The 25,436-nt window shown below is 42.5% G+C and overlaps 1 protein-coding gene across 1 annotated transcript in view; it reads left to right on the top strand.

Annotated features, from left to right (window-relative positions):
* The first annotated feature begins 11,936 nt into the window (after positions 1 to 11,936).
* LOC120927822 (uncharacterized protein C3orf38 homolog) overlaps positions 11,937 to 25,436 on the top strand; it is a 32,707-nt gene continuing 19,207 nt past the window's right edge. The window contains exons 1-3 of the mRNA XM_040338744.1: positions 11,937 to 12,133; positions 14,664 to 14,836; positions 18,055 to 18,246. Coding sequence (XP_040194678.1) covers positions 12,010 to 12,133; positions 14,664 to 14,836; positions 18,055 to 18,246 — 489 coding nt within the window. The 5' untranslated portion in view covers positions 11,937 to 12,009. The remainder of the gene's footprint in view (positions 12,134 to 14,663; positions 14,837 to 18,054; positions 18,247 to 25,436) is intronic.

The following is a 25,436-nucleotide window of genomic DNA, read 5'->3' as shown; positions in this document are numbered from 1 at the left end:
GGGTCTGTAAAAGTCAGGATGTGGGGGATGGGCAAAGTCAGTTTCCTATAGAGAATCCACAATTGCTTATCCAAAGTGAAGTTTCCAGGAATGCAGGGGGGGGGGAATGGGTTAGCTTCCTTTGAAAAGTCCACACGAGCCTCTGCTTCTTAATTTGGAAAACAGTTCTGCTTTTCACAAAACATCAAATCCCTTTAAAACAATCTCTGATAGAACTTATCAAGGAAAATAAGCAATATACTAAAGAAATATTAACCGAAATACACTTTAATATTTCTAATCATAACATAAAATTTTCATTTTAGTTTCACGTCTATCACAGCCCCCCCTTGAAATTAATATTTTATCAGTTTATTCTCTTTGTTATTTCTTAACAGACAAGGACGGTAATGGAGGACACGGTCCATATAACAAAACATTATCATAACCAATATAAACAGAATTGCTATACCTATTTGAGTACAAATGTGTTATCACCCAAAATATTGTCCGCAGGTGACATTCTAAATGCCCCCCCTTGTTCACCTAATATCCTGTATAAGGCCATAATTTTATACAAAGTCATTTGTGAAGTGGCCTCTAGGTGTTCAGTAATATACTGGAATGCATCCTTGTTTATAGTTAACAAACCTCTATTGACCATAGCAACCAGAATTTATCCAATCTACATTTACATTACTAAGTTAAATTTCATAAAAGCATCCGTTCCCACCAAATTACTATATTTCCCTTCATTAGCATTTTAATTTTATATTGGGCTCTGTCCTAAATATTTTATTTCCTAAAGAAACTTTATTACATTACACTAGTTTTCAGGACTGATCATGCAGCATGAATATTCTTGTCGCATGTCTGTTTAAACAAACATAGCAGCCTTCAGCATAAACGAACATACAGAAGTTTCATTGTTCCCCTACATGGATCCAAATATAAGAGATCAATTATTCTTCCATTAATACATTCGTCAATCTGAAGCCTAGAAAGTGACATTTTAATCCATAAATCATCATCATCTGCATCATCTATCCATATTGTATTTTTATTTTTAAACTATTTTAACTGACTTTCTTAAGCTATGCAGATTAACACCATTATCATTCTCTTTAAAATGACACCCTCAAAGTAAGGTATTCTTCAAACCAAATGGTGCAAAAACCCACAGTTTAGTAACATATGAGAGAAAGAAAGAATGAGAGAGAAAGAAAGAGAGAGAGGAAAAGAAAGAAAGGAAAAGAAAGAGAAAAATAATACTTTATTAATAAGGGCTTTCTTTCAGATCTTCTAATGATTGTGTACAAATTACCTTTTATTATTAAAGAAAGATTTACCCTCATAATACGCTTCCATAGTTTACTTAACATAAACTCTGATATTTATTTATTTTTCCCTTCAAACTAGGCAAAGTTGAGGATGTTTACACTGGGTGTCTGATTTCAACGCTAGCACTGATACAGTGTGTCAGACCATGTAATCTGATCTCCAGCATCTTCTTAGGGAAAATCACTTAAACAAGCTCTTAAGAGGAAACATCTGTTCCCCCCCATGCTTGGAGCAGATTGTACAAGTTTTAGACCATATACAATCCAATCGAATTGCATCGTTTTTCTCATTTTTAACTCTTTTTCAAAAATTTTAAAACATATTTGGTTTGTACATCTGCCAAAAATCATGTACATCACATTATACAACGACATTTCCCAACTATAATAACGAAAAAAGATCGCTTAGAGGACAAATCTCATGAAATCCACTGACCAGTCCCTGCGCATGAACCGACCATTGTTTTCTTTCGATAATGTCACTCATAATTACTCACAATCTATATTTTATCAGAAATGTCATTTTATAATAACTTTTAACACTTGTTTATTTTTTAATTTTATTTTTATAATATTTTTTTATAAAGTTTTTAGATTGAACATAACTTTCGTACTTTAATATTTTTCCTGGGGAACCTTATAATAAACCAAACCCAAGTTTAGAATCTGTTGTAAACATTGCTCAAACCTCTACTTATTAATTCTTACAACCAGATCTGTAGGATTCCAGTTAAATATAAAATACCATGTTGTTTACCATTAACTGAATTGTATACAATTCTTCACACAATCTCAATCAACAATTTTCCCATTAAACCTTTGTTCTAATCCCATATTTATGCTTTGACATGTCATAATACATTTTCAGTTGTTGGGGTAAACATATTCATAAACATTTACAGGCAGAATTAAACTTATTAAAGAACTTCTTTACACTCTGACATTAATTAACTAATTACCCCATGTAACAAGGACCCCCCTTTGAGATTTTCCAACCCACAAACCCCAGTGGTCACAATCCCATGTATTTGAAAAAAGATATATAATTTCATTCAGATTTGGGCGGCACAATCCATAATATCACTCATCTTCCAGAGAATATTTTCAAAGGAACCTCTTAATCATCACCCAGGGGATATTGGTAATTATCGGTACCTACATCAGGAATGCGAGAAAAAACTCGTACACGAATATTAGTTACCTATTTTCAAAAGCGGTCACATAATCATAGCTCATAACAATCTAATCTAGAGACTGTCTCAAACAAGATTTCAGAAAGGGATAATGTATTGAATGCTCCCCCCTTGGGGCCCCTTACCCACTTAACCCTGAGGATGGCATGGCACAGCATGTGGAATAAAACCATTTAAATGTACTATGTAAAATGTTCTACTGTTCCAATGTGATACCCAGAATCTCCTCATCCCTCATTTGTGACTTGTGAACACAGCTTCTGTAGTCATGAACGCCAGGATTTACACACTCTCTCTACCGCTTTTGGGCACCCCATGCACACAGGACAGCATATAAGCGGATTCTACCTTCAGGTAGGTCTGCCACTCCCATCTACATCATTCTCCTCCCTTACGTGTCTGTCCAACGAAGTGGCATTGTAGTTACCCCCCCCTGGACAGACTAAGGAGGGCATGAAGAAGAAGGCCCGTGGGCCGGAGGGCACAGAATCCAGTAAGGGCAGCGGGCAGGAGGCGACACCATATGCGTTCAGAACGAGGCAAAGCCTTCAGCAGGGAAGAGCATCCGGGCAGGCCCATGCTTCCTCCAGCCGGGCATACAGTTGGGCAGAACGTGAGGGGAAAGAAGGGGCACGGCCTCAAGCAGTCGGGCGGGGCCCATGCTTCCAGCAGGCATCGTGGGCAGAACATGAGGGAAACGAAAAGACAATAACAGGCCCTGGGTATCACATTACAACAACCAAACTGGCAAAAAGCCCTCTATGTATCAAGTCAAAATACAGTGCATGGCATCGTCAGTGTAAGTGGGCAACCCCGATTAAAAAGGATAAAAAAAAAACAGGACGGGCTGCTAAACTAAGCCCAGCACCATTAGGAACAATTGCTTATTATGTGTATCAAATGTCTGTTCCATATTTTTTAAACCTCAGGAGAAATATCCCATTATTTCTAGTTAAATCGAATTATCTGATAAATCAGCGTACAATGTAACAGGCATATTCAGACCAATTTTAATTGTACAGAAACAGTTGCAATATCCCAAGTCAACCTTTTGTTAAAAAAAAAACTCTGTGTTACAAAAAAAACTGTCTCCTAGGTTGTCGTCCCTGGGGGGGAAGAGGGGGGCTATCCTCCAACTTGCTAATGTGGCAGAGCTCAGGGCGGGCAGGATGCAGGGGTCTGGACCTCCCACATTCCTCACACACCCAGTTCTATCCCCCCACCAGGGAGGGGGCAGGAGTATATATTATATCAGGGAGGCATCCCAGAAATATAAAAAAAAAACAGCAAAAATAATAATAAGAAGAATTCATTCACCACTTGCCAACAAGGAATTGGGAAAAGGGATCAATGAATTTCAATGGGAAGAAGAAAAAAAGGGTTGAAGAAAGGAGAAAGAAAGAGTTCGATTCCAGCACAGAGTTGAGAACCCAAACGAAAAGTGCATGCAAAGAAAGACACCATAAGTTATATGTTACAGACACAATGTACCATTAGACGCAATCAAATCACTTCTAGCACAGTCAGTACAATCAGCATGCTACATAGAGGGAGGGGAAGATAGGGGGCTGTGTAGTAGGCAGCAAAGAAAGGGTTGGACGGGAGGATCTAAGAAGAAAATGGTGGAGAGGGGAGGAGCTATGAAAAAAGAGCGGCAAAGATTTGGAGAAGACAGGAGGATCTAAGAAGAAAATGGCGGAGGGGGGAGGAGCTATGAAAAAGAGCGGCAAAGATTTGGAGAAGACGGGAGGATCTAAGAAGAAAATGGTGGAGAGGGGAGGAGCTATGAAAAAAAAGCGGCAAGGATTTGGAGAAGAAAGGGAGGAGCTAAGAAGAAGATGGCGGAGGGGGGGGATCAGGAATTAAGGAAAAAAATAAAAACAAAGCAAGGAGAGAAGGAAATAGAAAAATTCAACCTTCAGCCAGATATTAAAAACAGAAGTCAGCGACAACAGCAGTCGATTTATATATATATAAAAAAAAATAAAAAAAACAGATATTCTATTCAGTCAAACACAGTTATCCAGCATAATAAAAACACATACATACTGAGAAAGACAAATTAATCATCCCAGCAAAAAAAATAAATAGGAAAGGCACAGAAATGAAAAAGTTTCCTGTTCAGACTGCAAAGAGTTAAGTATGCTATCTATTGCAAGGCTCAAAGTGAAATGGAATCCAGCTGTGACAAAAGGCATAAGGTTTCAGGTCACAAATTAGCACATTTAGCAGAGCAAGAAGCCAGACACAGAATTTAGCAGCCTTTGTCCAGATAAAGGGTTAGGTAAGCTAGCTATTGCAAGCCAGCTGTAACAAAAGGCAGAAGTGCAAGAGAAAAGCAGGTTAGATATGAGAATAGACACACAGCTTAGCAGAGGACACACGCAACAACCCCCTCCAGCTTTCGACCCCCACCTTTCCTTACAGAGGAAAACTTAGTAAGCAAAAAACCCCAGCGAAATTCAAAGCAAGGCAGATGGGAGATATCTGACTCCACACATATATCTCACTACATTCATACACAAATAATCCCCAGTATCCCAATGTACCCCAATTTATCTAACAAAAAAAAGGGGTTTTGAAATATTTATCACAAGCCTAAATATAACAAAAGCCCATATATACTTCGCAGCTAACTTCCTTAGAGCTGAATCCCAGACTCAACCAAGCCAGCATGCACTCCCCGTGCACACCACCTTTATCTCTTTGCAACAGCCAGTACCTAGCTTAGTCGGCCGATTTCACACACCCCACAAACAGACAGCAAACAACCCACAAGCTACTCGCACCCTTCTACTCAAGCTACTCGCACCCTTCAACTCACACCCTTACAGCGCACCCTTCTACTCACAGGCAGCAAGACACCAAAAAAAATTAATAGCAGTGAATCAGCACAAGCCGGGGTTCACTTCTGGACCAGAATTATTCCGTCTGTTTCAAAGGCTCGGAATTTGCAGACAAACTAGATGGGAATAGAGGCCGTCTAGCCTGTAACACGGTGTAAGGGAGCCAAAAAAAACTCGCACTTACCGTGTTTAGGGGTTCATGACGCCCCTTTCAATGGTAGACGGTCCCTCAATTCTCAGCCAGTTTCTTGTGCGTCCACAAAGTCCGTCCTTGAAGTCCAAAAGAAGCACGTTGGCGCCAATTGATTTAGATTTGTAATGATTCACTGGTATAATCTGTGGAAATAAGCAAAGACAAACGAACACACACTCACTCAGCTTCTGGGGGCTGGAGCTGTAGCAAAAAGCAGACACACACACAGAGATGTAGCAGGTAAAATGTGAGCAGAAAGAACAGACAGATGCACACACAGAGAATGTAGTAAAAGAATGAAAAAGGAGAGAGGGAGGCGGCCCTCTCCTCTTAGATTTATTGACTTCATGATGTCACAAAATACACACCCATCAATCCCTCCCCATCACCCTTGTGAGTCTTTTATTGGTCAATTCATATAGAAGGGTGGTTTCTCCTCACAAGTCCATTTCATGTTCTTCCAAAAGTCACACAGGCTCCTTCTGGGGTCTGTAAAAGTCAGGATGTGGGGGATGGGCAAAGTCAGTTTCCTATAGAGAATCCACAATTGCTTATCCAAAGTGAAGTTTCCAGGAATGCAGGTGGGAGGAAATGGGTTAGCTTCCTTTGAAAAGTCCACACGAGCCTCTGCTTCTTAATTTGGAAAACAGTTCTGCTTTTCACAAAACATCAAATCCCTTTAAAACAATCTCTGATAGAACTTATCAAGGAAAATAAGCAATATACTAAAGAAATATTAACCGAAATACACTTTAATATTTCTAATCATAACATAAAATTTTCATTTTAGTTTCACGTCTATCACAAAACGTGGAGACTTCTGGTTTTGGCCGCGGCAAGAAGTGACGACACTCGGCTCTTCGCTGACGTGTTGTGTCACTGCTCACATGACTTTATTAAAGGGTATAGAGTCGGGTGTACAAGGCCGGTTCATATAGCAGATTCCGCTGTCATGATAACAGTATATTCTAATAAAATCTTGAATACTTCTCAAATTCTTAATAAAAAGCACTATAATACATATGTATAAAATCCTCACGTATATAAAATATATAAAGTATTAAAATATATCTATAATTAGAAAAAAATAATTTTAACTTCAGCATACTAACGTTCCCATAGGATCTCTCTTAATACAGGGTACTCCATCTAGTGGACATATAGAATACAACACTCATCTACACTATTATGCCGCGTACACACCATCACTTTATGTGATGAAAAAAAATGACGTTTTTAAAAACGTCACTTTAATTGACTGTGTGTGGGGGAAAACGTCGTTTTATGTCTTGTAAAAAACGACCAAAAAAAATTGAAGCATGCTTCAATTTTATGTGTCGTTTTTCAAAAGTGCACTTTTTACTTCACAGAAATTGACCGTGTGTAGCAAAAAACTTCGTTTTTTAAGTCGTTTTTTCATCCACGCATGCCCAGAAGCTACTTATGAAGCAAGCTTCAATGGTAAAACGTGGTGGAACGTAACCTCACTTTGCAAGAACATTGTGAGAAAAACGATGGTGTGTAGGCAACTTCGTCTTTGAAAATTGAAGTTTCAAAAACGTCATTTTTTACTTCACAGAAAGTGTCGTTTTTTTTCATCACATAAAGTGATGGTGTGTATGTCAGTGAGGACATCTAGTGGACAATTATAATATAGCATTCATCTACACTGTTTAAAATCAGTGGCGACACCTAATGGATATTTAAAAAAAGGCAATCATAATGAAGAAAGAAGAAACACTGAATCAATAGTTGGATATGAAACTATTTAAATCAAACCCCACATTATGTCCTAGCGGTGCTAAAGTAAGGAGCTCATGTATCCAATGGGATTCAGACTGACTTAATTTTATGATTTTATTATGCCCCCTCCAATGAGGTTTATGTTTTTCTATCCCCCACACCAATAGGGAAGAGGGGTCTCTATTATGGTACTGAGCGTAGTGTCTCGATAGGCTATGTTTGGGTAATCCGTTTTTTATGTTTTGTTCTTAGTCTCTTCCATAATTCTCTTTTGGTTCTTTCAATATATTGAATCCGACGAAGACATTCTAAAAGATAGACAACCCCTTCAGTCCTACATGATATGAAATCTTCAATAAAATATTCTCTCCCAGTTACTGTAGATTTAAAACTTAATTTCTTCTTGTCTGCAAGTATACATTTTTTTTACAAGGGTAATATCCCTTTCATTGAAAGAAGGAACATTTCCTTTGAGCAGGTGGATCCAGTACATTATTTGAGATTAGGTCTCGGAGTTGGAGCTCTTTGGTATTTAGGGTGTTGGGGTGCACTCAAATATAGCACTTTTCATTAACCTAAATTCAATCAGTGAAGTACATTTCAGGGCTTTTTGCCCTATTTATTCAAAAGTAAATACTCACACAGGTTACCCTCATAGGGATTTTCAGCATCACAACAACAAATCTAGACTTCAGCCTTGTGACATACCAACTGCCCAGCTTGGGGCGCACAGGCTCTGTCCTAGTTACAGGATTATGAGTGATGGCTTGATCAGATCACATTGTCTCTTCGTGAGGCCAGACAGGACACTCTCCCAGTGTCTGTTCACATGATGCTCCTGCAGCAGCTTCTCTCCAGGGAAAAGAGCCTAAAACATAGACAACCCTTTAAACTAAGATGACCAGATGTTTCAAATAAAATCCGGGGACATATTTTTTTTATTATTGCCAAATGGTAAACTATTTTATAAGCATATTATATATGCTTCGTCCATGAAAAAAAAAAGATAGTTCATTTTCAGATAGAACTATCAAATGTTATTAAGATAAGATAGAGAAAAAACAGAGCAGTGCCGTGGCGTAGGGGGGCCAGGGGGTGGTTGCCCCGGGCGCAAAATATATAGGGACACAGCGGCAGGTTACCTGCAGCTCTTCTCCTGCGCTGTGCAGTCTAGGAGACTGTGAGCTCTTCCGCTTCACTATGAGAAAGAAGTTGCGGGGCAGTCCCGGCTTAGGCTCCAGCGGTGACTGACAAAGCAGTGAGTAAATGTACACTGAAGACCATCCATGATGATCCCAGGGATTGTGACCGTGCAGAGACTGGGAGGAAGGAGGAGGGCAGGCGACTCACGAGGCAACCTCTCCATTACATGCCACTCCCCACACACAAGGTCCAGGATCCTGGCTCATGCTACATGTTGTCCGTCCACTCTGCCGGCCCCACAGCCCAGACTTTCGACCACCGCCGCTTCTCCTGAGTCCTGTCTGTTCCTGTCAGTGTGCTGCTACGCGGCCCCGGCACTCTGACCCTGCACCGACCACCCCAAGACTGGAGGAAACCAGAGCCAGGAGGATGAGGCATCATCCACACAGACAGAAGCCCCTCCTTACCGGAAGCTGCACGGACATTGTGAGTACTCCTCTACAGAGGAAAGCTCTGTACAGGATGATGGCAGCCAGAGGGGGGGGGGCTGGGGCTGAGCTCTGAACTGGCATCTGTGGAAAAGAGAGCTTTGTATTTGGGGGAGATGTACACAGAGCACCCCCCTCAACCCTGACACAGCGCACCCCTGTCAACCCTGCATGCCACACACAGCGCACCCCCCCTCAACCCTGCACACCACACATAGCGCACTCCCTTAACCCTGCACGCCACACACAGCACACACCCCTCAACTCTGCACACAGCGCACCCCCTCAACCCTGCATTCCATACACAGCACACCTCTCAACTCTGTACTCCATACATAGCGCACCTCTGAACCCTGCATTCCGTACAAAGCGCATCCCTCAGCCTTGCACTCCATACACAGTGCACCCCTCAACATTTATTGCTAAAAATTAGTTCTAGTTCTTCTTTTCTGTCTATTTGTGGGTCCCGTCACTTCCGCAGTCAGTGGTGTGCAGGTAATGAGATGATGTGCTGTAACCTCTAGCAACCAATCAGTGAGCCATAATGATGTGCTGCAATGTCTAGCAACCAATTAGGAAGCATTAATAATGTGCAGTAACCGCTAGCAACCAGTAAATGGTAATGATGTGCAATAACCTTCAACAACCAATTAGTGAACAGCAATGATCTGCTGTAATCTCTAGCAAGTAATCAGTTTGTAGTAATGATATGCAGTAACCTCTATCAAACAATGGGTAAGCGGTAATTATATGCAGTATCAACTAGCAACCAATCAGTGAGCAATAATAATGTGTGTAGTGGACAGTATAGCAATCAAGTAGGTCAGTGTAGTGGTCAGTATAATCAGATAGGTCAGTTTAGTGGTCAGTGTAGGAATTAGGTAGGTTAGTATAGTGGTCAGGTAGGTCGGTGTAGGAATCAGGCTGGTCAGTACTACTGTAACAGCGGAAGGGACCCAGAGAGTGCTAAAAATCAGTGGGTGCTGACAACCCACGCTACGCCGCTGAAAAAGAGTGCAGAGTTCAGGAGCGCACTACATAAACAATGCAGGGCTCAGGAGTGTGCTACATAAAGAAGGCAGGGCTCAGCTGTGTCCATCAATGCAGCCTTACCAGTGCCGGTGGATGTCTGGTCACCCTACCTTAAACTATAAGGGATGTACGCACCTGCACAATCAGAAAGCTGGTTCCCAGTAAAATGTGGACACAAGGTTAGAAGCTCCCAAGTTTCTACAAAACCTCTGAACTCCAGAATCCAATCCAGGTGTTACCTATTATTGAGAAAACTTCAAAACCCATTTTCTCCACTAATTTAGTGCAGTCCCATTGACTTCCATAGGTGCTCCATCTGTCTGCCAAAGCGACCTCACAAGGTATACTCACCAGCTCTGTATAGTGGTTTTGCACAGAGCAGCCCAGATCCTCCTCTTCTTGGGGCCCTCGCTGGTACTCCTGGTCCCTCCCTCCTGCTGAGTGCCCCCACTGCAAGCAGTTTGCTATGGGGGCACCCAAGGCAAGCTGCTACTGTGTGTCCATTCAGACACAGAGCCGTGGATCCCGCCCCTTTCTCTCCTCATTGGCTCACAGTCTTTGATTGACAGCAGTGGGAGTCAATGGCACCAAGAGACTGCATCTGTTAATGAATTGCATGCTGTGTTGTGAACTACAGAACCCAGCATACCTGCTCTATCTAGTCTGCTGTGTTGAATTCTGTGATACAGACGATTGCCACACCGCCTGCTGGTGAGAGCTGTTGAGAGAGTTCTGCTGGACACTGGGTTCAGAGGGAGAATTCTTTCACCAGTCTACCAGGGATCACCTGGAGTTTGGCAAGACTCTACTGTAGTGAGAGACCATTGGTCTCAATCTTGTTACCCTGATTTGGGGTTTAGTTTGGAAATTTTCACCCCTTTACCATTGGATAACAAAATGTGATTGGAGCGCTCCAATGCAGGACTCTGGGCCCCAACACTAGCCAACATCTAGTACCAGAGGTCTGTGGGAGAAGTTGTAGAGAGGTTCTAAGACTTTTAGCCTCTAAATTAGTATTACCTTTCGCCCCCCCCTCGAGTCAGGATTCAGGTACTCGTGGGGTTCGGGTCTAGACGTATGCAGGCAGGTACAGTCTATTTTTCCCACTGCAGGTGGCACTCGTCCACAGCAGTAATGCAGATGGGGAAGGAAGTCACGGGGCGCATAGTTTCTCTATGGTTTCCTCAGTCACAGGGAGGCAGCTATCTGAATAGATGCTGGCACCACATGTGATTTTGCCAGCATCTTGGATCAGGCAGAGTCTATTTAAGACCCTGGTTCATGGGTTTGGCACACATTTTTCGTGTGACTATTGTAGGGACAGGTCACCTGTCTGACAGGAAAAATATATAGAGTCAGGGAAAGGTTCTGGAGGAGCTTCCCCTTTTAATATGAACAGGACAGACCGCATTCTGCTCCGCTGTCGGAATCTCTGAATCTGCAGTCAACTGTTCCTTCGCTGTTACATCTTGTGAGTGTTCCTGGACGGGTTGCCTTTCCACTGGGCCTGTTGTGTATTGCTGGACTTTTGTCACTATATATTCCTTTTACTGCATTTGGCCTCTGTGTGCTTTCTACCCACCGCATCCCACTGCGCCTACCCACACATATTTGGTGCATGCATTGTTTTTATTGTGCTGTACAAATTTGCTTTACTTTCCGACTGTTTAATACTTTTCCCATTTTTGTTGGCTTGTTAGGTGTGCTGCCTAAATACATTTCCGGGCATTGCCAGAATCAGATAAAATCAGGGAACCCATACATTAGCAGCTCCTCCGGAGTTAGGCACTACAACTGTAAGTGGGATCAGTAGGTACACCAGCAGAATCGCCAAAAATGTATTACAGTAGGTTGATCAGTAAGTAAGTGCACGCCCACAGAATTAGAATCTTTGTGTCACAACAAGCATGTCTGGAAGGAAATAATAATCCGCCCTGATCTGGTATTTGACTGCAGTGACTAGTTTCACTTTCATTTATCCTTTACTTCGTCATTTAATTGAAGGAAGTATAAGACATCGGTCTGGTTCTCTCCTGAGTTTCTTCGTTCATCATGGGTCTCAGTACTTCTGAGAGAATGGGTTGCCGGAGGATACTGCAGCAGCTGGATACGTCTGATTTAGATTCTCTGTACAAGACTGTCAGCAAAACCAAAACAGCATACTATCTAAAAGCAGGTGAGATGTTCCTAAAGCCAAGTAAGACATTAAACAATACACAGAGTAATAATCAGGACACATGTATTTTGTATTGTAACACACCGTTCATTCCTATATATACAGTAGGTAGGTATAGAAGTGTTAGAATTTAAACAATGAACAGTGGGGTGACTTAGGGCCAGATTCACAAAAGAGATACGACTGATTCATAGAATCAGTTACGCATAGATAGCCCTTAGATCCGACAGGTGTAATTGTTTTACACTGTCGAATCTTAGGATGCAGTACCGCGGCCGCCGCTGGGGGGAGTTTGCGTCGTAAACCAGCGTCGGGTATGCAAATTAGGAGTTACGGCGATCCACGACGGTTTTTCGCGTTCGCTACGTCGCCGCTAGTCTAGTTTCCCGTCACAAAGTTAGTCTTTTTTTTTGGTGCCCTAACTTTAGTCAGCAAGCGTATTGCTGTCTTAAGTATGGCCGTCGTTCCCGCGTCGAAATTTAAAAATGAACGTCGTTTGCGTAAGCCGTCCGGGAACACGGAATTACGCTACGCACGTCGCCGTTCGAAAAACTGACGTCACGGCGCGCAAAGCACGACGGGAATTGCGCAACTGAGCATGCGCAGTAGGTCCGGCGCGGGAGCGCGCCTAATTTTAATGGCACACGCCCATTTGAATTGGCCCGCCTTGCGCCGGAGGCCGACGGCGTAGGTTTTCATCGCAAGTGCTTGGTGAATCAGGCACTTGCGATGAAAAATTGCGGCGGGGTAACGTATCTACGATACGTTACGGCGCCGCTCACCTACGTGAATCTGGCCCTTAGTGACTTGGCTCGTAACAAAACTGTGTTTCTTCAGTTAAAAAATATATTACAGACCATCCCTAATGTTCAGCAATTCTCTGGGATTTGTCAATGGAAATTTTTGTTCCAGGAAATATCCTATACCACTAAATGTCTCTTTAACTGTATGTTGAGCTATATTGCTAAATTTAACTTCACTTTTGTTTAGAAAAAACAATCCCCTCGGGGTGATCTATGTACATTACAAGGATTTTACCACACTTTGTTGCACATTCCTACCTTTTGTTATTATGAAGAAAAATCTGTTTGTTTGTGAATGTGACTTTTTAATTATTGACCAGCTTCTTCACCTGCAGGGCTCTAGTGAGGAAAGTGGTAGGGACTGCATCCCTTTAGACAAAAAATTTGTTGCAGAGGATGAAAATTTTCCCAAAATCTGATTTGTACTTTGGTGCAGGCTTCTGGGAAAATCAGTAAGCCAATCACACAAGCAGGAAATAACATTCCTCAAGGGCGTTCTGTACACCATCTGTGTACAGAACGCCTCCAGGTTGCCACATTGCATTTTACAAAAAAATTATAGCACTGGAGATTGAAAAGGAAAGGTAATTATTAGGGTTGTCCCGATACCACTTTTTTAGGACTGAGTACAAGTACCGATACTTTTTTTCATGTACTCGTCGATACCGATTACGATACTTTTTTTTAAAATGTGTCCATGTGTCCCCCAATGCAGCCGTGTGTCCCCCAATGCAGCCGTTTGTCCCCAGCCAGGTCCCCCCCCCCCCCGTAGTCTAGTTGACCAGCGCTCGGGGAACATAACAGCTTTCATTTAAATAGCTGTGTGTTCCCCGCCACGTCATATATATATATAGCCCCTCCCCCTTGTCTGGGCACTTTGGTAGACAGATCGCCCGTCCAATCCTGGGATGGGTGATCTGTCTATCAAAGTGCCCGGGCAAGGGGGAGGGGCTATATATGACGTATGTTCCCCCGAGCGCTGATCAACTAGACGGCGGCGGCGACGACAGCAGCTCTCCTCTCCTCCGGTGGCATGTTTTACATACCCGAGGACTGCTCTGCTCTCCGCCCCCTCTGTCTCCTCTTCGACCACTCTTCGCCCCCCTTCTCCGCCCCCTCTGTGACCCCTCTCTGCCTCCTCTCCGCCCCCTCTATCTCCTCTTCGACCACTCTCCGCCCCCCTTCTCCGCCCCCTCTGTGACCCCTCTCTGCCTCCTCTCCGCCCCCCCTGTCTCCTCTGCGACCGCTCTCCGCCCGCTCTCAGAGGGTGAAAAAAAAAGTATCGGTAAAGCATCGGGAGCATTTGCGCGAGTACAAGTACTCACGCAAATGCTCGGTATCGGGACAACCCTAGTAATTATTATTAATGTTATATTACAATATGGATTGTACATGCCATATTATTTTTATTTGCTATATTTTTTTGGAGTTACCCTTTAGGTCCCCAGAGATGCTAGCTGGGTTTATGTAAACCTAATATATTGGAGGTGCGTTCCTTGAATGCACTGGGGTGCCATTTAACATAAATGAAACTGCAACACACTAATGCACAGGTGTGAAGCCATCATAAATAAAGGTGTGAATGTAGAGTCCAGTGGAGTTGAAAGCTTGGGTCTAGAGACTAACTTAGAATAAAGACATAAGGCGATTCTGAAATCTACCCAAACAATAAATATCAGTTCTGAGTAGACTTACCCTTTTGCAATATCTTTTTTTCTACTTTTCAGACCTTATTGAGAAAATCATAGAAGCGAGTAAAACGGCCACAGAGCTCTTGAACCGGAAAAAGGTTTACAAAGATCAAATAGTGCAGTATCTGAACAGTGAGTGTATTTCTATACCAACTAAAATCACAAAAGAAGAGGCCATACAAAAATCGATAGAACACTGGAGGAAATCAGTAAGTAATACCGATCTGAAGATCATTTAAAAAACTTTCTGAATATGAATGGGTTTTCAGTTGTTCTGTTAATTAAAACAATTTGCAGCTAAACCTGACTATACAGTAAGCTAGTCTGACCAGACATCCTTGATTTCTGGGGACAGTCCCTGTTATCAGGAGGCTGCCCCCAGAAAAAAAGTGTCCCCCAATGTGTCCCTATTCATTAAATAGGGTCCCCTGCCTGGGAGCTGCTTAGTAATCTACCTTGGTCCAGGAAAATTCTCAGTGGTTTCACCCAGAGCTGCTTGGAGAGAAGGAAGTAGGTGCATCATCATGAATCTCTGGATTGTTTGTAAGCATTGTGTGACACATGGAAGAGGGTGAGGTGCTGTGCGCAGACGCCAGTAGCGGGGAACAGAGGTGGAAACAACAAGTGTTCTCTGCTCTGCTCTTATGTCATTTTACTTGTTACATCTTAAAGAAAATGTCCTTGTTATTTCAGGAAATGTACATGTACACTGATAGCAATTTAGAATGATACAAACAATCCTACTTAAATTGTAAACATAATTGCAGACTTCTATAGTGCATCTAAATAAAAAAATTGGCATAAGTGAAGAATCGAATATAAAAATAAACATAAATGAATCACGTGAACATTAACCACTTAAAGCGGGGGTTCACCCTTAGAGGGCACTTTTCCCCCTTCGCTTCCTGCTCGTTATTACTAGGGGAATCGGCAATTTATTTTAAAATATGTGCAGTACTTACCCGTTTACGAGACGCATCCTCTCCGTCGCTTCCGGGTATGGGCTTCGGGAATGGGCGGTCCTTCTTGATTGACAGGTTTCCGAGAGGCTTCCGACGGTCGCATCCATCGCGTCACGATTTTCCGAAAGAAGCCGAACGTCGGTGCGCAGGCGCAGTATAGAGCCGCACCGACGTTCGGCTTCTTTCGGCTACGAGTGACGCGATGGATGCGACCGTCGGAAGCCTCTCGGAAGAATGTCAATCAAGAAGGAACGCCCGCTCCCGAAGACCCATACCCGGAAGCGACGGAAGAAGATACAGCTCGAAAACGGGTAAGTACTGCACCTATTTTAATATAAATAGCCGATTCCCCTAGACCGAACGAGCAGGAAGCTAAGGGGAGATTTTTTTTTTTTTTTTAAATGGGTGAACTCCCGCTTTAAGACCCGGACCAAAATGCAGCTAAAGGACCAGGCCCCTTTTTGCAAATCGGGACTGCGTCGCTTTAACTGACAATTGCGCGGTCGTGCGACGTGGCTCCCAAACAAAATTGGCGTCTTTTTTTTCCCGCAAATAGAGCTTTCTTTTTGTGGTATTTGATCACCTCTACGGTTCTTATTTTTTGCGCTGTAAACAAAAATATAGCGACAATTTTGAAAAAAATTCAATATTTTTTACTTTTTGCTATAATAAATATCCCCCAAAAATATATAAATAAACATTTGTTTTCCTCAGTTCAGGCCGATACGTATTGTTCTACCTATTTTTGGTAAAAAAATCGCAATAAGCGTTTATCGGTTGGTTTGCGCAAAATTTATAGCGTTTACAAAATAGCGTGTACATATACGTTGATGTGCTCAGCCGTGCCATTCTGTCGACGTATATGTGCAGGAGGCGGTCCTTAAGTGGTTAATTAGTCCATATACATCCGAGATCAGAAAGTCTAAATTCAATCTTAAACATCAATTGATGTCCCATTGGACGAAACACGCAGGTAGGGACTGTTGCAGATATGTACTGCATGTTTTTATTTTTTATTTTGCCTTGAGATATGTTTTATTTGTGCATGCTCCACTTCATTCTATCAGACAGGTCACACAAGAAACAGTGGTGCTGTTGCTGAATAATTGATTATAAGTATAATTATCTGTGTCAATTTATGGCTTGTCTAGGAATCTGTAGTGAAAGGTGTCAACACTGCACACTCAGCATTAAAGATTATGTAAACCAAATAACTCAAATCTCATTGAAACGTAAAGGGGTTGTAAAGGAAAACATTTTTTTTCCCCCTAAATAGCTTCCTTTACCTTAGTGCAGTCCTCCTTCACTTTACCTCATCCTTCAATTTTGCTTTTAAATGTCCTTATTTCTTCTGAGAAATACTCACTTCCTGTTCTTCTGTCTGTAACTCCACACAGCAATGCAAGGCTTTCTTACTGGTGTAGAGAAAGCCTCTTGAGGGGGCGAGCAGGAGTGTCAGAATGCCCACTAACACACAGCTCCTTTCTCTATCTGCAAAGTAGAGAGTGTCCTGACTTGCCTGCTCGCCCCCTCCCCCCACCAGGGAGAAAGCCTCGCATTACGGTGTTGAGTTACAGACAAAAGAACAGGAAGTGAGGATTTCTCAGAAGAAATAAGGACATTTAAAAGCAAAATTGAAGGATGAGGTAAAGGAAGCTATTTAGGGGGGATAAAAAATCCTTTACAACCCACAGGTACATTTAATTTAAACACATTTTTATTATTGCAGCTTTAATTAAAATAATATCAGTTTATCCTTTAATGCCATGCCTTCCATGTTATCCTACCTAACCTTGCCATGAAGGTCTTTGTATAGGCACTTCCTGTTATAGGGTGACTACACTTCTTGTCCATGTCTCCCAGTTGCACTTCTGTGTTTTCAGCCAGGCTTCCGAGGAAGACTACAGTTGGCTGTTTCAACACACATTTTGCAAGCAGGATGCAATGGTGACACCATCAGAAAACATCCTTATATAAATACAGTGGAACCTTGGATTACGAGCATAATCCGTTTCAGGAGAATGCTTGTAATCCAAAGCACTTGCATATCAATAAGCAGAGGCGCTTTAGGGGCGGTGTATACACCGCCCCTAAAGCACCTCAAAGATGCGGCTTGAAGGAATTTTTTTAGCGTCCTGCCAGTGCCAGCGCCCCAGTGTGAAAGCCCTCAGACTTTCACACTGGAGTGACAGGAGAGGCGCTATACAGGTACTTTGCAGGCGGTATTTTTAGCACTATGGTGCCTGTAAAGCGACTGAGTGTGAAAGTAGCCTTATACTCATATAAACCCTTGATCATTCAGAAAGAATATATGTGATCTACCTTCACTTTATATTGTGAGTACAGAATGACTAGCAAGAGACTGTCCCATCCTACTGAAACACTGTCCTATTATATTCTTTCTTTATAACAAATAGACAAAAATTAGAAAAGCAGGAAAAAATATATTGTTCTTCCCTTTACAGGAAATTTCAATAACTGTGAAACCGAAAGCTGCAGAAAAGCGCCCAACTAATTCCAGACAACTACAAAACGTAACCTCTGATATTGATCTTGGCCAGCTGTCCTTCCAAATCCACAGTTTATCCATACACAACAACCAGGAAGATAGCAACAAAGTAGAGAAAGCAAAATTGCTTACAATGTTGGATGCTCAGGTAGGTCTACAGTACTGCAACACTATATCTCAAATTATTTAATTGTTTTATTCCACTTGTGTTTGGTTGTATTTCACAAATCTTTCTTAAGTCACCCTGTGTGTTTAAATCCAAAATCCCAAAAACGCCTCTTCACTCATCATGGTGACTATCATCATTGAAACAGAAAATTATGAGAAATGTATAATTTTACAGTTGTCACTGGAACAAGAGATGAGGGGAAATCTTCCAATGGGGGCAGCTGTCCTGTTGAAAACTGCCTAGATGGGGATTTCAGCTGACTTCGAAGAGATTTCCTCTCACTTGCAAACACTCAACTTTCTGTGATGAGAAAGGCGGACATTTTTTATCAAAAAATATCCAGGCAAACAAAATACCCATGCCAAACCAGGGCAGTTACGCAAAACCATAAAATTGACCCCCCATTTTTTTCATTACCGATTTTCTTTTGGAATTTCCAAACACAATAATTAATCATCTTGGGTGTGAGTGGTTGTACCGGCGCAAATAAATATTAAATATTACGTGTTAATATAAATTAAATTATTTGGTCTGCTGCAGTTGTGGTGTACTCCACCAGGTGGTGCAGTTGTGCAAAATATTAAAGTGTATTCGTACAGTTTGTACTCCTGCGCTGACCTTAAAATATAAATGAATATGTATATATCCGTGACATTCATACACCAGCTCTTGTGAATCGTTATCTCTAAATCTGTGATACATTCACATATATAGAAACAAAATGTAAAAATTATATAAAACACAAAATATATGAACCCCCTTCTCCCCTGCAAACTCTTATGCTATGCTCTCACCAGATTCAAAAAGGTAAACTGCATATAATCATATGGTGTACGGTTTCCTCTTCTGGTTCCCGAATCTCTGCGCTCCAACTCTCTATGGGTTCTCTTATACTCCCAAGAAGAAAAAAGGCCCATATGGTGTAGTACGTTTTAACAAGTTTTATTCATGAAACATTAAAAACGAATTTTACACTCACATGTTCCTGTGCCCAAGCCGGCACTAGCCTGTCCAGCGTCACTGCTACCTTCCCGGCGTGCGTTCCAAGCCTTAACCAGGGGTCAAGAATCGTGTGGCGTGAAAAAGATGTGTGGTACCCCCGCCACACGATTCTTGACCCCTGGAACGATACCGCACAGGCATTTTTGTCCGCTGGAACGCACCACGGTTAAGGCTTGGAATGCACGCCGGGAAGGTAGCAGTGACGCTGGACAGGCTAGTGCCGGCTTGGGCACAGGAACATGTGAGTGTAAAATTTGTTTTTAATGTTTCATGAATAAAACTTGTTAAAACGTACTACACCATATGGGCCTTTTTTCTTCTTGGGAGTATAAGAGAACCCATAGAGAGTTGGAGCGCAGAGATTCGGGAACCAGAAGAGGAAACCGTACACCATATGATTATATGCAGTTTACCTTTTTGAATCTGGTGAGAGCATAGCGCAATAGGAGGTGGTGGTGACACTATAAGGTGGCAAAGTCACAAATTTTTTTTTTGCAGCAAGGCACAAATTCCTGCACTTACTGGAGGCACGCTTTTTGAGGACATTGTATTAATGCACTGGACTATTTAGTGTATTTATAGTTCCGTATTTTGATTAATAGCGCAGACGCGCTTAAGAGTTTGCAGGGGAGAAGGGGGTTCATATATTTTGTGTTTTATATAATTTTTACATTTTGTTTCTATATATGTGAATGTATCACAGATTTAGAGATAACGATTCACAAGAGCTGGTGTATGAATGTCACGAATATATACATATTAATTTATATTTTAAGGTCAGCGCAGGAGTACAAACTGTACGAATACACTTTAATAATTAATCATCGGAGACCCCATTGCCATTTTATAACAGTAAGGCCCCGTACACACGGTCGGTTTGGTCCGATGAGAATGAACCGAAGTTCATTCCGTGTGTATAGGCCATCGGTCTGGTTTCCTTCGGTCCAAAATTTCTAAACATGCTTCAAAACCGAACCGATGGACCGCTGCCCCATCGGACCAAACCAATGGTTAGTACAGAAAAGCATCGGTTCAAAACCCGCGCATGCTCAGAATCAAGTCGACGCATACTTGGAAGCATTGAACTTTGTTTTATTCAGCACGCCGTGTGTTTGACGTCACCGCGTTCTGACCCGATCGGATTTTGGACTGATGGTGTGTACACATATCAGGCCGTACGGCCACTTCAGAGGTGAACCGATGAAAGCGGTCCGATGGACCAGTCTCATCGGTTTGGTCCGACCGTGTGTATGGGGCCTAATAGGGCAGTGGCTATTTTTTCCATCACCATTTTAAAAGACACCAGGCATCAGTGGCTCCTGCAGGTGGGGGATTAGGCTGGAACTGCCAGCTGTCAGTGACAGCCAGTATCCAGCATTAAACCCAGGAGCTGAGAGGTAATTTTCTAAACCTTTCTTATAGTTCTACCCAGCATTTGTAGTAGATCACTGTAATCGCAATCAGGGGCGTCTTTAAGGCGGGACAAAAGGGCCCTGTCATTTTTGTGGGGCCCAAAGCAGCTGCCTCATACTTGCCAACTATCAAAGTTTAATTTCCCTTGTCCCTTGAAGTTTTTAGTCCTGTGCTGTGTCCTGATATCTCAGTGTAAAATGCTGCTGATAATGCTGCCCAGCTCTGCCCTATTGTTGTGTACTGATAACTCACCTGCAGACCCTGTGTTTACATGTAAATAACCGTCATTCATATGCAAATAACGGGTGCATTCATATTTGAATAGCAGCGGCCAGCGCCATTGATATGTAAATAAAGGCACCATTGATATGTATATCATGCCCCTCTTCAGTGAGGAGATGATGTGCTGTAACCTCTAGCAACCAATCAGTGATCTAGATGACATATGCATTTACTGCGCAAGCCTCAAATGCTTATGTAAGAATATTCATTGTCATTGCCATGCTAATTTGTGCCCTCCCCAACACACATTGATCTTATCTTAATGATAAACTACCATTTATGCAAACCATTTTTTTAAGCACCCGCAATTTAGTATCTAAAGATGAATAAAGGTCTCCTAAAGTTTAAGGCATATTTTCAGTTTGAGCTTCACTATTCTGATATGTTACATAAAAATTGCACTATTTTAATCAGCAGACTTTGCTTTTGTTTTTTGGAGGGTCAGTAGGTGAGAATGCACTAATACTGCATTGGAAAACTAGATTTTTTTTTTTTTTTTTCAAATATTTACCTATTTTTTTTAAATTTGTATTTAAATTTGCTACCAAATAAAGCAATATCTGTCCAGAAACAAAATGATGTATAGTACATTGGGGTAGAGTACAAACACTAAAAGGTACAATGTGCAAAACAATATTTGCTGTGAGTCTCAAGTAGATTTAGGGAGAAAGGGGCCTTTACTGTATTTACTGTAGTATAACATGTGGTAGGAACATAGTATCTTTACGTTAGTATGATTTTATATACACAACATCGGACAAAAAAGATTTAGTCGCAAAAGAGGAAGAATCCTTCTAAATGAGGAACAGTTAGTAGCTATGCACTTCCTGTTTGGTTTCTTCAACAGGATACAGACCTTGCCCTACTCTAGCCAAAGCTAATTCTTTTTTTTTTTCTTGGTATTTTTTATTATTTTTTGAGGTGTAAGAAGTACAAAAAAAAAAAAAAAAAGGGAAATAATATACACGATGCTCTGGTTGTCATCATACAGTTATAGTGCTGTCTTGTACAAAATTCAAAGGAAATCTATGTAGCACCCTGATGTTTAGGCAGGGTTGCTATCAAATTTAGTTGCCAGGCGATAGTTGCTTTGGCCAATTGTTAGGCGGTCAATTGATTTCCCCCTAATTCTGGAATTGCAGCCCTTCTCTCTTCTTTTACTAGGTGGCATTGTAGCTGGTGAAATTAGATTAAACAAGGGCATTGCAAGGACAGATTAGGAATGAATGGGGTGCCTCAGCCAATGGGCAGGGATTTTATTTTGTCCCTTGGCCTGCAGGGAGAACCTATTTATTTGGATGGAGTAAGGTGATCGTTGTTCTGTGCCACCTGGATGGCTGTCTGGGTGGACGTGTGTTGTAGTGCCCTGGGCTGCTAGGCCAGAAACCTAAGGCCTATCCCTGGGACATCTGGCAGATAGGATGTCTGAGGGCCTATCCAGAAGCAGGAAAAACAGAGTAGAGTTGGGACTGCAGGCTTGTATTCCAACCAGACGTAACAGTTCCACTGGCAGGGGAACCAGTTGTGGTGGGAGGTAGAGAGGGAAGCTGTCGCCACTAAGGGACCATCCACCTTGTTATTGGAGACTACAGTGAGTAAGCCGAGGCCAGTACTAGAGCAAACTTCTCACCAGCTGAGGACGGTGAAGAAGTAGGAAAACTTCAGCAAGTGCCAAGCCAGAGACCCAGCGTGATAGCAGAGCTGACGCTTGTGGAGCATCAGTAAGTGCCAAGCCAGGGACCTAACATGTCAGCGGGGGTGAAGCTTGGGGAGTATCTGTGAGTGCCAAGCCAGGGACCCAACCGGACAGCAGGGGATACTGAGTGTTAAAGTAGAAGAGCTCAGCATAATCCAGTGGCTAGTGGATCTGAAGTCTAGTGAGAAACTGGGAGCTTGTTAAGTGAAGGCCCACGGTGAGTGAGTGTGGGGTAAACTGAGGACTGTTCATGTTGTAAATAGTTTAATTCAATTGCCGTTATTAACAGCTACAAAATTGTTGCAATAGGAGACAGCAGTCCTACCTATACAGAAGTGGTGTTCGGCTTGACTTGTATAGCCATCTGAGAAAAGGAGCCTAAGGCCCCATACTCACGACCAAACATGTCTGCTGAAACTGGTCCGCGGGCCAGTTTCAGCAGACATGTTCGGTCGTGTGTGGGCGCGAGCGGGCCGAATTCCAGCAAACATTTGCCCGCCGGGCCTTTTCCCAGCAGACAAATATTCCTGGACTTGTTTTAAAACAGTCCGCTGGAATTCTGCCCGCTCGGACATGTACGGTCGTCAGTACAGACCTACCGTACATGTCCAGGCGCCCGCCGTCCCTCGCATGCGTCGAATGACTTCGGCGCATGCGTGGAAGCATTTTAAAGGCGGGCCGCCCACGTCGCTGCGTCATTGTCGCGGCGACACCGCGTCATCGACGCGGCGACACCGCGGACACGCCCCGCGTATTGTTTACGCGCGGACTTCTGTACGATGGTGTGTACAACCATCGTACAGAAGCCCTCTGGCAGACATGTATGGTGAAAACGGTCCGACGGACCGCTTTCACCATACATGTTTGTTCGTGTGTACCCGGCCTAAGGCTAAGGTTGGGACTTTGAATTGAGGCAATAACTATATATGCCTCCGTCCCCGATAACTTGGATGGAAAAACTAAAAGGTGGGACTGATTGAAGCACATTACTGAATTATATGAACCAAAATTCTAATCGCGTTCTGCGATCCACCGACCAAAATCTGGTCAAGGTTCCAAAAACCAAATACAAGTCCAAAGGAGAAAGAAGGTTTGCTTTTCAAGGTCCTAGACTATGGTGAAAATTGCGAGTATTGCCTCATTAGAAATAAATAGCAAAGTATATAAACTGTGCCAACATCCCTGTTATTTGTAGTAAGTGTATCTTGATCGGTGGACTGCAATCAAGGCTGCTTGAGGCCTGACTGATAGACCATAGATCAAGAGAAAAAGGAGAGAGAGGTTTGTTTGGGACTTTTGAAGGCACTAGTATACAGCAGTATAAAATATATATATAAAAATTTATTTAATAATTATAATAATAATGCACAATGTACAAAACAGCAAAACAATTGGGACAAACCCCACATATCAGATTGATCACAAGACCGTTTTTTCTAATCAGTGGAGTCGTGGTCTCGACCGGTTTCGCAGTATGAACTGCTTCTTCAGGAGAGATGTCTATAGGGTACATATGTAAAATATAAACAACATAGATATAATAATAATAGTAACAAGCAATTATGTACAATAATTTAATGGGAAGATTGCATAAACTCAGTGTTGCGTCTTATAGGAGAGTCAAAGACTACTCACCTTGATTGGCCAAGGTGATCGTGGATTGGCTTAGGCAGTGGCCCCCTAGGGCGCACGTGGGGGATAATAGGAGCGGGCTCTGATGGAGAAGGTTTATAGGTTATTCCTGATGATAAAAGTAATGGAGGATAATTGTGCAGGAAGAAAGAAGGCAGGGGATGGAAGTAGGGAAAAGAAGGGAAAAACAAAACGAAATTGATAGAGTGGAAAAAAGAGGAGAAAGAAAAGGGAAGAAGGAAAAAAGAAAAAAGAAAAAAGAAGAAAAAGAGGGGGTGAGGAAAGAGGAAGGAACAGGGGGGAGGGGGGGGGGGAAAGGGGGGGGGGGGGAGGGAAGGGGAAAGGGAAGGTAGGGAAGGAGGGGTGGGGAGAGGGGGGGGGGGAAAGAAAGGGGATTAGGTAAAGGGTGGGGAAGGGATAGGAAGGAAGGGGGGGGGAAAGGTGGGGAAAGAAGGGGGGGGAAAAGGGGGGGGGAAAGAAAAAGAGATGGGTTGAGAAAATAGGAAGGGGAGAAGGGAAGGGAAAGGGGGAGGTATGGTAGTGAGGTGGTGAAAAGTGAAAAAAATAAATAAATAAATAAATAAAAAATACCCGGGTAAAAAAAAAAAATATATATAATAAATAAATTATATATGGAAATTGAAAACAGCAACCAAGACAAAGACAAGTAGTGCTTCAGCAGCGGGACACCAGGGAGTGATAATCAGTGCTGGAGTGGAAAGGGTAAATAAAACTGCAGCTTACCCTCCAAGAAAATGTAATCAGTATAATGAATACTGGGGTGGTGGACACATGATGGTGGCAATTAGATAACAGCAAACAATAAGAGAGCCAGTGTAGGTAAACACAAGCAAGCCAATCTAAGAAAGATATGATATCAGACGATTGCTTGGGGATAATGATCTCCAATGGTAGAATGGCACAGCAGTAATTGATGCAGGATCAGAGTTATTAAAGTATGCTTACCACAGAATGTGTAGTGTCAGTCAATCCCCAGGGAGAGCACCGTGCACCTCACTCAAGCCGCTCAGAGAGCGGCTTAAATAAGGAATCCCAAGACACGTCATACGTCACGTGGGCGTGACGCAGACGTGACTCACCGTTCAGAACGGCCGCGCATTGGTCAATGCGCGGCCTTGCAGAC

Source organism: Rana temporaria, chromosome 2, assembly GCF_905171775.1.
Source record: "Rana temporaria chromosome 2, aRanTem1.1, whole genome shotgun sequence".
Lineage (NCBI taxonomy): Eukaryota > Metazoa > Chordata > Amphibia > Anura > Ranidae > Rana > Rana temporaria.
Note: the sequence above shows the minus strand (reverse complement) of the source record. Positions and strands in the feature narration are given on the sequence as shown.